Genomic DNA, 12,877 nt, shown 5'->3' with positions numbered 1-12,877 from the left:
TAGTCTGCGCCTCTGCACAGTCAAGCACAAATCACTTCTTGCTTTAGGTTGTGCTCTTGTGACTGTCCAAAAGTATTCCTGTTACACGACAGCATATACAATGTTTAACCCTTGTCATTAACACAGCAAATGCAGCATTTCAAAGTAAAACAGACTCATGTGCTCTTATTTTTTTCTTGTTTCCCTGAAAATTGTAAAACGGGAGTTCTACTGTATACAGAAATATTACCTTGTGTCAGTGTTGCTAAACAATGTATTTACAAGGGGATGTTTTACAGAGAACCTCTGCACAGCATCATAAAGATATATCTATATCTCTATATATCTCTATATATCTATCTCTATATATATATCTATATATATATATATATCTCTATATATATCTCTATATATATATATCTCTATATATATCTCTAAGTAGCTTAAGGGTCAGGCCACACAGGGCGTTTTGGGGAGATTTGGTTGCCTCGTTTTTGTGGTGACCAATCTCCCCAAACGCCTTCCCTGACTCTGCGTCGGCTAAAATGAAAATACCCGGATACAAAAAAAAGTAGAGCTCATTTATTAGCACTGAGCAAACAATCCACACACAGTAACCCAAAGAAAACAATTGTATGTTGACTTTGGCCCTTATAAACGCAACTGGATTGTCTGCCTGTTATAGTTTTTTTCTTGTAAAGTCAGTCAGAGAACATCAGTGTTAATAAATTCATGTAAACATTCCAATGCCTATGAATTCTACTGTCTTATTTTATTTAACTCCCACCATATTTAACTGTATTTGGGATTTTGTGCCATTAGTCAATCTACATTAAAATTCAAAGGAGTTGTTTACCTTTTAATTAACTTTAAGGGGTCTATTTATTAAGGCTCAAATTTTTCTGGTCAAGTTTCTAAAAGAGAAAATTTTTCAAACCAAAGCATCAGTGACACCCCACCCCACGTGAAAGCTGGAAAGTTTTAGAAGAAGACGGCACATAATTCAAAAACTATAAGAAATAAATAATGAAGACCAACTTAGAATTAGGTCTTCTATAACCTAGTTTACCTAAAAGTGAACTGCTCCTTTAATTTCTGAAAAACATTACCTTTACACAAATGTCACATGTGGGATTTTGTCAGGATATGTCACAGCTACAAAATTCCAGAAATTTTCAAAGACTGCTACTTATTTCACAGAGTATGGTTCACATATGAAAGTGTTGGTAAACAAGCCTCGATAAGCCATAAGGCTAAATAAGATGAAACATTTTTGTGCTCATTTAACCCTATGAGAAGGGTTTTTTTTTTTTCTTCCTTAGCCTGCAATGAATTGATCAGGTTTAGGGGTCCATTTACTCAAATGCGGTAAAAATATTAGCACAAAATAGACAAATTTGTCGCCAAATAAGTTTTCACCAGTTTACTAACCTGCGGTAAATATAAATTTGCGAATTTTCTTGAAAAATATTTTTGCGCGCCAGTTATCGCATTTGCTGAAAATAACACTACGTACATATTGACCCCTGGTTTATTAAACAGCGAAATGTGCAAAAGTCAAAATTTACACAAGAATATTCGCAATATTTTACCACCATCTATGTAGTGGCGTAAAAGTATTTTTTCGCCAGAAAATTCTCAATGGGCAGGAAATATCCCATAATACTTTTTTTTTTACCCATCATTCTTTGCTGACGGGAGAGAGATCTGTAGCTATTGCTGACAGGATGTTTTGGCTTCTGCAACAGCAGTGTGTTCAGCTCAGAGTCGTATTATTGGCAGCGGCATCACAGTCCAAGGATTCGTCAGCCTCTACGCTTTTTTGGTTTCATTGTGATTGGCTACATTAAACTGTGCATTTCTATGAAGCAAAGAGATTGACTGGTATCATTTCTTGTTACTATGATTCTATTGGCAGAAGGGTTTATATGATGCAGACATATTTGATTGGTGTTACTCTGGTAATGTTGTTAGATGGTATAATCATCAGTCAATAAAGTTTATAAGTTTTGAAGATGCATTTCCGGCCATAAATGTCACAGTAAATTTGCCATAATAACCGCCATAAAACAAGACTATTTCATAGCATAAATATTCGCAAAAACGTAATTTGTTGCCAGAAAATTCACAACTCGCTAAGATTCCAGCTAATGTAAGGTGGTTCGTTAACGTAGTAACCGCAAGTGATCGCAATGACTTCTGAACGCATCGCTGTTTAGTAAACTTAGTCGCAAATTACATTTGCTTCACTTTAGGCAGCGATTCGTAAGGGGGTCCAATTTTGGTAAGATATGCAGGAAATGCCTGTTCAGGAAGGCAAATAAGGTAATTCCATTTGAGAATTAGCTGTCCTAAATATTCATAGAAGTATAGTCCATTTTATTTCCATAGTTTATAACAAGGTTGTAGAGATAAGGATTAGGGGGAAGTGGTCTAACAAGGTCCCAATGAGTAGCTGAACTAAAATAAATAATCTTTACATTATACGCAGGCACAAATATTTAATAATACATTTTCCTCTAACAAAATTATAGAATTCCAGCAACAGAAAGTTATGTTAGAACTTCCACAGGCCACAATATCAAAATAATAACACAATCAATGCAGAAAGGCATATTTGCACCCAGCCTCAAAATAAACAAATTCATATTTGTGCCCCACATACTGAAAGCTAGAAGCATTTTCTCACATGATGTATTGTGGTCATTGACCCAGATAGCACTCTTTGCAGGCAGGCAGTCTAAAAATCCATATATATTGCTCAATGGCAAAAGTACAAAACATTTAAAGGACAAATACAAAATAATATCAGCTTGCCTAACAAACTACATGCAGTGCCTTAGGAAAGTATTCAAACTTTTGAGCAGTTTTTCTGATTTTAATGATCAAGTGTTTCACTGACATTTTTAATGCTGGCACTATGGCAGCATAGCATAGTAAAGCAATACAAGCACAGGATACACAGAAGATAACAGAAATTTGAAAAGATCCCATTGTATACTGCAGAGCTGATCTGTTATCTGCTGTTTAACCTGTGCCTTTCTCAGCTTTACGTTGACTGCCCCCATGGCTACACAGAAGCTTGTTTATATGAACTATTGTTGTTTCTGAAGCAGACACCCCAGTTGTACCAGAGCATAGCAACACTACATTATGTTTGCATTACTTTACACTTTAATATTTTGGTGTTACTGTTCCTTTATTTTGTTGGAAGAACTGGAAAATAAGGGGAATGACCTAAGGTGACGGGAGGCCAGAGGTCCAAATACTTGTAACTTCTAGTGAAATTGGGGAAGTGGACATGTCTACATCGCTTTTAAGAATTCCATTGCCTCCACCCCAGTGAACAGCTCACTCCTCGGAATGTGAAGTAGGCTTTCAGGGCAACAACATACCCACATTTTGACACGGCAACAAATAGGCAAAAATGACTTTACATAGAGGGTAGTGCAAACAGCTAGAAATAAATCACAAATCACATAACCATGCTAAAAGTCACAGCTTTTTATGTGATTTAAGTTTTACCTCCAGTGATTTACATATTCTGGAAAGGAATGAGTGTTTTAAGTTCAGAGTTACACTACAGGAAATGCAGTGCCTACAGCCTAGCTAGGGGCTTAAAATGGAGAAAGGGGGTTAAACAGCACAGGAATCATTTAGAAGCCAGAGAAAAGAATTTTCCTCCTTTCATTCTCAATGCTTCCTGGTAGTTTTTAAGCAAACTTCTGCTGAGAAAGTACCCAGAAGTTTAAAAGGAAAACTGCCTTTAAATGAAGGAAATGCTAATAATTTCCTCCCAGATATCATAAAGACTTGCAGAGAAACTGTCAAGCTTATGTATTTGTTATGTCTGGCTTACAGTCTGCTTCCCGGTACAAATCAGATGTATGTACATACAGATCGAGTGGATAAAACAGGAGCATTATGCAGAAATTGCTCACTATGACAGGATAAGTGGTTTGAGTGCACAAGTGAATAAATGGTTTCAAGACACAAACAATGGAACCGAGTGTCATTTAAGTCTGTGTGGGAGTGTGTGATATTAAATACAGACACAAAACACACACTACACACAGCATATGCATATATACAGAAACCACCATCACATTTTTTTTCTTCAATATATCCAGTTACAAGAATGAGTGCGAGAATCGTGCAAATGGGTTATGAGTTTGCAAGGAGCTTGTTAATAACCACATACATGTCAATCACACCTAGCTTCCTGCTCTATTCACTACCTTCTGAGTCAGCACTTTACAGGCAAATGCTCCTTGCCGGTTCATTAAGCTTGGAACAAAGACCTAAGAAATCCTTGGTGAACACTGATCATGTCTAGATGCCATCCTTTATTCTATTAAATAACCAGAAAAAAAAAAACTAACACCCATGTAAAGTGTAAGAAAACAGAACATGTCGGCTGTAAGGAGCACTTGCTGCTTCTGTTACTATCCACGGGTTTCCATAAAGAGGAGACCCACAGCCCTAAGAACAAGCCCAGGCATGTCAAAATAGCAATGCATCTAACACAATATACCCAGAAAGACAATTTTTGGCTGCACCTGTATGTGTGAAGGGCAGAGATTTCCAACCTGCTAATGAACTCTGGATGAGAGGATGCTGGGAGGCATAATTCTAGAACAGGCTGGTATAGCTTCAGATTACAAAGGAAGCACATTTATCAGCAGGGTGATTAAATTTTCACAATTAAAGAGAGATTGTGCAACAATTAAAGGGCAAGTGAACCGCAAAATAAAAATGTCTAATTAAAGAAAACATAATTCTGAGCAACTTTGCAATATACATTCGTTACACATTTTCTATGGTTTTAAAGTTACGTTTTTGTATATGGATTGCTATTTGTGTTCTCTGGCTCAGTCTGTTGATACAATGTAAGACAAGGCAGCGGATTAACAGACCTGTCTTTGCTGGGAACTAAACTAAGCAACATTGTTTAAAAAGTAACAAAAGTAACATCCAGGAGTTAAGCAAATGCTGCTTTCCCTAACAATTGTTTTTACAAATGACTTTAAAAACACTGAACGTTTTAGATTTATGTTGGAAATTTGCTTTAAATTTGGTTTTCTTTTATTAGGCAATTTTTTATTCTGTAGTTGACTTGCCTTTTAAAGGAGAAGGAAAGGTTAAAACTAAGTTAGCCTCATCAGAAAGGTCCAACTAAATATACCAGTAAACCATCAAATTAGTGCTGCTCTGAGTCATCTGTCAAAAGAAACACTGCATTTCTTTCCTTCTATTGTGTACACATAGGCTTCTGTATCAGACTTCCTGCCTTCAGCTTAAGCCTCATTGCCCCAGGCAAACGCATGCTCAGTTTGTGCCTCTCCGCACCCCCCCCCCCCCTTCTTTGCTGTAATCTGAGCCCAGAGCTATGAGATAGCAGGGAGAGACTCAGGCAGGAAGTGATGTCACACCAAGCTAATACTGCAGCTGTTATCCTAAAGAAACAGAGTTGCTAGAGCTTTTTACTCATGTATGGTAAAACATTCTACAGAATAAATATAGCATTCTAGCTTGCACTACTGCAGCTAATCTATTGGCAATAAAATGCCACTGTAGCTTTCCTTTTTCTTTAAGTCTTATATAATTCCTGTATTCAACAATCAAACTGAAAATTGCAGTAAACTCAAATCCAAATACATCACTTCCCTTGGGTATTTTTCAGCAAATGCTAACTTCAACATTAATAGACAAAACCCCAAGCTACCACATCAAATCATATATAATTAAAGGTGGCCAGACATGACCAGATTTAAGGCAATGGCACAATTGATATCCTGGCAACACATCTCCCACCAGCAATAAGGTAATGTATGTTTCCCCACAAGACAATTTACATTATTACTGGAGGGAAAGTGTTTGAAAATCTTGTCAGACAAAGAGCACATCGGCAAACAAATGCAGTCCTCTTCAGTCAGTTCTTCACAGGCCCCAATAGACGATAAGCCTGATTTGGCGCAGCGTGTTGGTAACCAAATAGGGCCTAGATCTGCTTGTTTGCCAACCTCACCAAAGACCACCTGTAGCTGCTAAAAAGAAAGTAAGGCTAGTTTTTCCATCCCAATACCAGAGTAATAAATGGCATGAATGTGCAAAATGTACTGTACTTCTCAGGCTGGAGAGGGATTCAGTAAACAACTACACACATTAGATCAATAGTAATTTGATAATTGGTGCTGGAAAGGTAAATTCAGAATTTCTTGGTTACTGTAGCAACCAACACAAAAGAATCTGTCATAGCTTAGCAACCGTTACGTTGCCAGACATGTATCTGCCTTTTTAGGTTCTGCACATTCCTGCTCAAATTTCCAGAAGCAGAAAAGACAAATCCTGGCAAACCCAACACGCTAAACACAAACTAGTCAAAATTAGTCACTTCAAAAAAAAATAAATATTAGGCATCCTTGGAAATACAGGTATGGGATCTGTTATCAGGAAACCCGTTATCCACAAAGTTTAGAATTACAAAAAGGCAGACTCCCATAGCCTCCATTATAATCAAATAATCCAAAATTTGAAAACCAATTTCCTTTGTCTCTCAAATAAAACAATATCTTGTACATGATCCAAACTAAAATATAATCAATCCTTATTGGATGCAAAACCAACTTATTTGATTTAATGTTAATATGATTTTTTAGCAGACTTAAGGTATGAAGATCCAAATTACGGGTTTTATGTTATCCGGAAAACCCCAGGTCCCGAGAATTCTGTATAACAGGTCCCATACCCATACCATGTTACCTGTCTAATCCAAACAGTACTGCCAAATCTCATCTGAGGGTTGGGTATTGGTGTACTTGGGATTCACTTATTATGGGAACTTGGGATCTTTACTTCTTTGTAGTTAGGTTTTCTACACAGAACTGGATTGTAGACTCATGAGTCAGCATGTTCGTTTACACACAACTGACTGAATTCATAGTATCCGATATATACCTTATATTGTTATTTATGAATCTGAAGCCAGTTCTTTGAACAGAATAGTATACAACTGACTGGACCAGCAATACCAGTTATTCTACAAGACTTATCATATACATAGATTTCTCAACTAACCAAAGTAAAGAAGAAATATATATGACCTTTGTTTTAATAACCTACAGTATTAAATTACAATAATAGCTAAAACCAAAACTCCTCTCTCCTCCATACCCTGTACCTATGAGAAGAGTCTAACCTCTGCAGCACAGTATCAGTTTCATCACCAGGCCTCCTGAAATCAAGAACCCGCGACCTTGTCTGGCGGTCAGAGTCACACTCATAATAATGCTCAAAATACAGGCACAAATTGTCAAAGGTAAAGTTATTTCTGCTACCAGTCACTCAAATGTTCTACATACTTCTGTCATACTAAATATATTCAAAAAAAAAATACAAAGTTGTTGTCATAACTGACCAATCACTCTTAACAGTCAGGCTTAGCTTAAAAAAAAAAAAAATATATATATATATATATATATATATATATATATATATATATATATATATATATATATATATATATATATATACACACACATACATACATATATACACACATATACATACACACACACACATATATATATATATAAAACCAAGAGTATGAGGTATATGAGGTATCACTGTAATGATCCCTGAAAAAGATTCCCATGCATAGAGCAAAAGTCTGCTGTTCAATGGAAAAATTCCATCTTAATAATGCTTAAGTGGCGTTTCACAGAATACGTGCCAGAAAATCTCCTGTATACCTGCAGACAGAAATTGGAGCCACTATGGAAAATGCAAATGAAAAAATGGAGCATATGCATTGGTGCATCTTTTCATATACTGCAATGGAGATGCAATTCAGGCCATATCAGGCCAAAAGCAGTAGATTAAAACGTCAGATCAAAACAAGTTAAAGGAACAGCAACACCAAAAAATGAAAGTGTTTTAAGATAATGAAAATATCATGTAGTGGTGCACTGCACTGGTAAAAATGCTGTGTTTGCTTCAGTAATACTACTATAGTTCATATAAACAAGCTGCTGTGTAGCAATGGTGGAAATTAAAAAAAGGCTATATGGCACAGGTTAAATAATGGATAACAGCTAACACCGTTATGCTGTACAGAGCTTATCTGCTATCTGCTGTGTAGCCTGAGCCTTTTCTCCTTTGAATGGCTGCCCCATTACTACACAGCAGCTTATTTATATAAACAATAGTAGTGTTTCTGAAGAAAACAGCAGTTTTCACCAGTGCAGCACAAACACTGCATTATATTTTTATTACTTTAAAACCCTTTTTTTAATATTACAGTTCCTTTAATGCTTCCTAGAATCCAAGAATAAAAACTTCTTTATCAATAGCAACAGTGAAAAACAGAAACATGGTTATGTCCTGCAAAGGACACAGTAACATTAATAAATCAACTTAAGTGCACACACAACCATCTCTTTCCACTACTACAGAATGGGTAACCTTAAAGGAAACTATATTCTATTTATGCTCTGATGATCATCATAAATTTACAATCTAGTGAGGCGCAAACGACATTGACAACAGTGTTCACCATTCAAATTTACACTGTCACTGCTGACATCCTTGTGAGGTTCAATGAGCTACGCAAGTGTCCCTGGGGAATCATGGCAACTTTCACAAGGAAGCATTCCAGCTGACATTCACATGTGGCTGCTTCCATTGCTGTCATGGCTAGTAGTTTTGGCGACTTACTTTCAGTAATTAAAAAAAAAAAAAAAAAAAAACCATGCACAACAGACAGGTGTGATCTACTGTAACCAGCATTTTAAATCTACCAGTAAATCACAATGAATCTTTTTAGCCCCACGTTAAAATTATTAATCTTAATATAAACGCTATGTAAACGACAACATAAACCAACTTTAATTTTTCTTAGAATGCAGAGGATCTGAAAGAAGCAATATTTGTTACAGAGCTTATAAATTTTCCCTCTAACGGCTGTATACTGGAACAGATTCCTAGTTTTAACTATATAATGTAAGTGTGCTAGCACTTAAAGGAACAGTAACAGCAAAACATGTAATTGTTTTAAAGTAATGAAAATATCATGTACCGTTGCCCTGCACTGGTAAAACTGATTAGTTTGCTTCAGAAACACTACTATAGTTCATATAACAAGCTGCTGTGTACCAATAGCGGAACTTGAAAAAAAGGCTATATGGCACAGGATAAATAGTGGATAACAGATAACACATTTGCTCTGTAGAACATAATGGTATTATCTGCTGTGTAATCGGAGCATTTTCTCCTTTGAACGGCTGTCCCCTTTGCTACACAGCAGTTTATTTTTATAAACAATAGTAGTGTTCCTGAAGCAAACATCCCTGATGGAGGGTGAAACCCCCCTCGAAACGTTGATGCACGGGTGGTTAAAATAAAAGGGGCCAGTTCCCCACCTGCAAAACAACATGGTGTATGTGCAGCTCTCTTCCTATGTTTCTTATGCCTGAAGCAAACACACCATTTTTACCAGTGCAGGACAACACTGCATTATATTTTTATTACAGTACTTTAAAACACTAATTTCTTGAGGTTACTGTTCCTTTAAATAGAGAGCAGAGGATCTGAAAGAAGCCATATTTGTTACAGAGCTTATAAATCTTTCCTCTAATGGCTGTACATTGTAATAGATTTCTAGTTTTAACTCTATAATATGTGTGCTAGCACTTAAACAAAAAAGCCTTCAATTTGTGGGTTATTATTTGCCATTCAAAATAGGTCAAACACAGGACATCCATTGAGCATGTCAAATGGCTAGTCATTTTGCTGAATTAGTCAGGGTTAGCTGGAGACCCAATACATACACCAACTAAGAATGTTAGCATTCAACACAAACCAATCATGCAGGAGAGCTACACATGTATGAAAGGCCCATAAAGACAAATGTAAATAATAAAGCCTTTTTGTTACTCTAGGTGTGGCCACCTTAGGTGTATGTTTGTTTTAGGTTTTTATCAAGCTAAAAAAAAAAAAAAAGGCTAAAAATATGAATCAATGTATAAATGGTGCTCTAAATATTTTTTGGATGCCGATCTTAAATCCTCCAGAAGTCAGTAAACAAATCACCCCAAATACCTTCTGGATTCAGAAATGATGGTACTAAATCATAGACTCAGGCTGAACTACCTTGTCTAAGTGCGTGAGCATTAAATATCAGGAGGCTCTCTTGGGTCCTTTGGCGTTAATTTTATGGCCAACATTTGTTCAGAAGTCACTTTGTTTTTATCAGGGTTACAAATTACAAATTGTGTCCTGACAGTGACCTTGAAGTTCCAGGAACATGTTAGTAAATAAGTACCCACACTGCTTTGTTTTGTGCAGAGTCTGATAGCTTGGAAATCTAAGCTGTAGGGTGCTATGCAAAAATATTCTAATACCATTACCATATTCTTGTCAGGCTTTTGTTAGGACACATTGTTTTTGGGTTGGCTGAAAACACCCATGCACTCTATATATTTAATTCTGTCAGTGCACCAATTATAAAAGCCAACAAAAGGCAATATATGTAGTGAAAGTAACCACCTATAGGGTTATACAAGCATGTGCAGCCAAAGCAAATATCCAAGCAAAACTAACCAATATAGGAAACAGCAGCATTCTCCAGGGGTGCAATCAGAATGCCTCATGCTGGTCTGGGGCCTAGTACAACTAGTATATCTGTATTGAACTCAACGACAGGCCCAGAACAGTTTCCTTGCATTCCCGTATGTGGAGTCATAGCCCCAGTATCCCACAATAGCATTTTGCTTCTCGAAGATGCTGGAAATTGTAGCTTAGACCTAGAGCCATATAAATATTTTGATCACAAATTAAAATTTGCTACACACCTTATATACTTGTCCGTAGGTGCCATTTCCTACCACTTCCACTAATTCAAAGATGCCAGCTGGGTCCTGGAAAAGAAGCGAAAAACAAGCTGTATGAAACAGTACATGCGGGGGGGTAGGGATGATGTTGAAGAAGGGGGGCTGGTGCAGCTGTTGCTCCCTAATTTTCCTTTTTCCTCCACTTGAGGCACATGCCAACACATGCAAACAAAGGAAGCCAGGAACTCTTCAGCACACAAAACAGCCCTGTGACATATCAGGGGTGTCCCTTCAGCTGTTGCTGAAATACAAGTCTCTCCTGTCCTTTGGGACCAGGGAGGCTGCTGGGAGTTGTAGTATAAAATGGCAACAGAGGGACTGAAATAATCAGAATGCCCACAGAATGATCAGCCTTAAAAGAAGGTAAGAAGGAAAGAAAGCTGACACTCACCAGCCTCCTACAACACACACACACAAGAAGCAAGACAAAAAGAAAAAATAGGGGCTCAGCCCAGCCTCCATCATTTGGGTGGGGGCCTTGTGCTGCCGCTGTGGCTGCTTCTCATCAGGGCAAGGAATGAGGCAACTGCCTTTGCACAAAGGCGCTGCCATGGCAAGATGCACTCACCCTCAGGGAGGACAGGTCTATATCCACAAGACTTTTGGCAGGCGAATCGTTGGCCATGGTCGCCACCACCCAGTGAATATGTCAGCAGCGGCAGCCCCCGAATGTATCCCCCCCCGGACCCAGACACAACAGGGCGAGTCAATCTCTTCTTGGAAGCTTCCAACTCGTCATTGGGTACGGGAGGGAGGTGTAGTGCCGGGGTGCGGGCGCTGCCGGTCTCCTTTCGTTCTTGTCTCACGCTCCCCCCCCACCTTTCTCCTATCGGCTGGCTGCTGCAGGGAAGGGATTTACACCATGTTGAGGTGGCAGCTCCCAGCACAGTGAGCCGGGCTGTTTCTCTCCCCTCCCTCTTTTCTTTCTTCCTCCCTTTGGACACACAGACAAGCACTGATGGGAGAAGGGTGTGGGGCAGCACAGCTGGGCGGGGTTTTGTCCTGGCCCCGCCTTCCGGGAGGGCTTATTTTGCGTTTGCAGGGCTGCCGGGTCCTAGATACAAATCTGTGGCACTCTAGCTGTTCAGCTACATCCCATAGTCCTGTGTGCAAAATAGCTGAGGTTGCTGAAAGGGAGAAATCAACGGCTGGAGGCCGCCATGTAGTTTTTGAAACTGCAGAATTGCAATATAGAATAATAATAGCAATACAGACACAATATATTGGAAAAATGTCATTTTGACTCATGTTTTTTTAATTTTTTCTGCATCAAAAGTGGTCAAAAGTGCTATTGATGGAACTGCTTTAAAACGAATACAACTGTGGTGAACTAAAATGTACACGTTGTTAGCCATAAACAAAGTAAACAGCACACAGTGGTCCTGATGGAGCTGAAGCTGTGTGACTGCTCATCAGGGTTGCCAGGTCTTATTTTCAAAACCAGCCAAAATCAGCTACAAAACCAGCCCAAAACTAGCCAAGAGGCACTTCTAAGGTAGACTAAAAATAGCACAATATGTGCAGTGAGAAAAAAAAGTCTAAAAAATAAATGAATATATATGAAAATGTCTTTTCAAATTTTTCCATGAAGCAAAATGGGACAGATTCACCCATCACCAGGGGCGTAACTACAGAGGGGGGGCCCAGGAGGTAAAGGGGTCCCATAAGGCCCAAATACATCTACAATTTCAAAAAATGTTGGTAAAACAGGTCAACCTCTTGACATTTTGGTGGCCAGCATATTTTTTGCTCCAAAATTGTCAGATTATAAGCAAAGTCACCGGAAAATGCAAGAATGCTTAAGAGTGCCAGGAGACTGGGGTACAGAGCCCCAAAATCTGGTAACTTCCGACTTCTACACAAGTCAGTCCCATTGCATTCTGGGTATTGTCTTACATTAAACTTGCCACTTGGCAAAATGGGCGTGGTCAAAAATTGCCGCGGCAAATTTTGTGTCCCTCTGTCCTTTTCCAGAATGTTGGGAGGTATGCATTTGTTGGATAAAATCT

The 12,877-nt window shown here is 38.3% G+C and overlaps 1 protein-coding gene across 11 annotated transcripts in view; it reads right to left on the bottom strand.

Moving 5' to 3' along the window:
• The window catches only part of LOC108709705 (mitogen-activated protein kinase kinase kinase kinase 4), a 101,183-nt gene extending 89,354 nt beyond the window's left edge, over positions 1–11,829 (bottom strand). For 8 of the 11 annotated variants that reach the window (XM_018249770.2, XM_018249772.2, XM_018249774.2 and 5 more), the window contains exons 1-2: positions 11,437–11,828; positions 10,830–10,895 (exon numbers count right to left, since the gene is read on the bottom strand). In XM_018249770.2, the coding sequence (XP_018105259.1) occupies positions 10,830–10,895; positions 11,437–11,493 (123 nt within the window). In that variant the 5' untranslated portion in view covers positions 11,494–11,828. Of the gene's footprint in view, positions 1–10,829; positions 10,896–11,436 lie in introns of all 11 variants that reach the window. The other 3 variants (XM_018249773.2, XM_041584203.1, XM_041584204.1) reach the window with 2 other exon arrangements.
• Between the last annotated feature and the right edge of the window lie 1,048 nt (positions 11,830–12,877).

This window comes from Xenopus laevis, chromosome 2S, assembly GCF_017654675.1.
Source record: "Xenopus laevis strain J_2021 chromosome 2S, Xenopus_laevis_v10.1, whole genome shotgun sequence".
Taxonomy (NCBI): Eukaryota; Metazoa; Chordata; class Amphibia; order Anura; family Pipidae; genus Xenopus; species Xenopus laevis.
The sequence above is the reverse complement of the archived record's forward strand: the minus strand, read 5'-3'. Positions and strand labels throughout refer to the sequence as shown.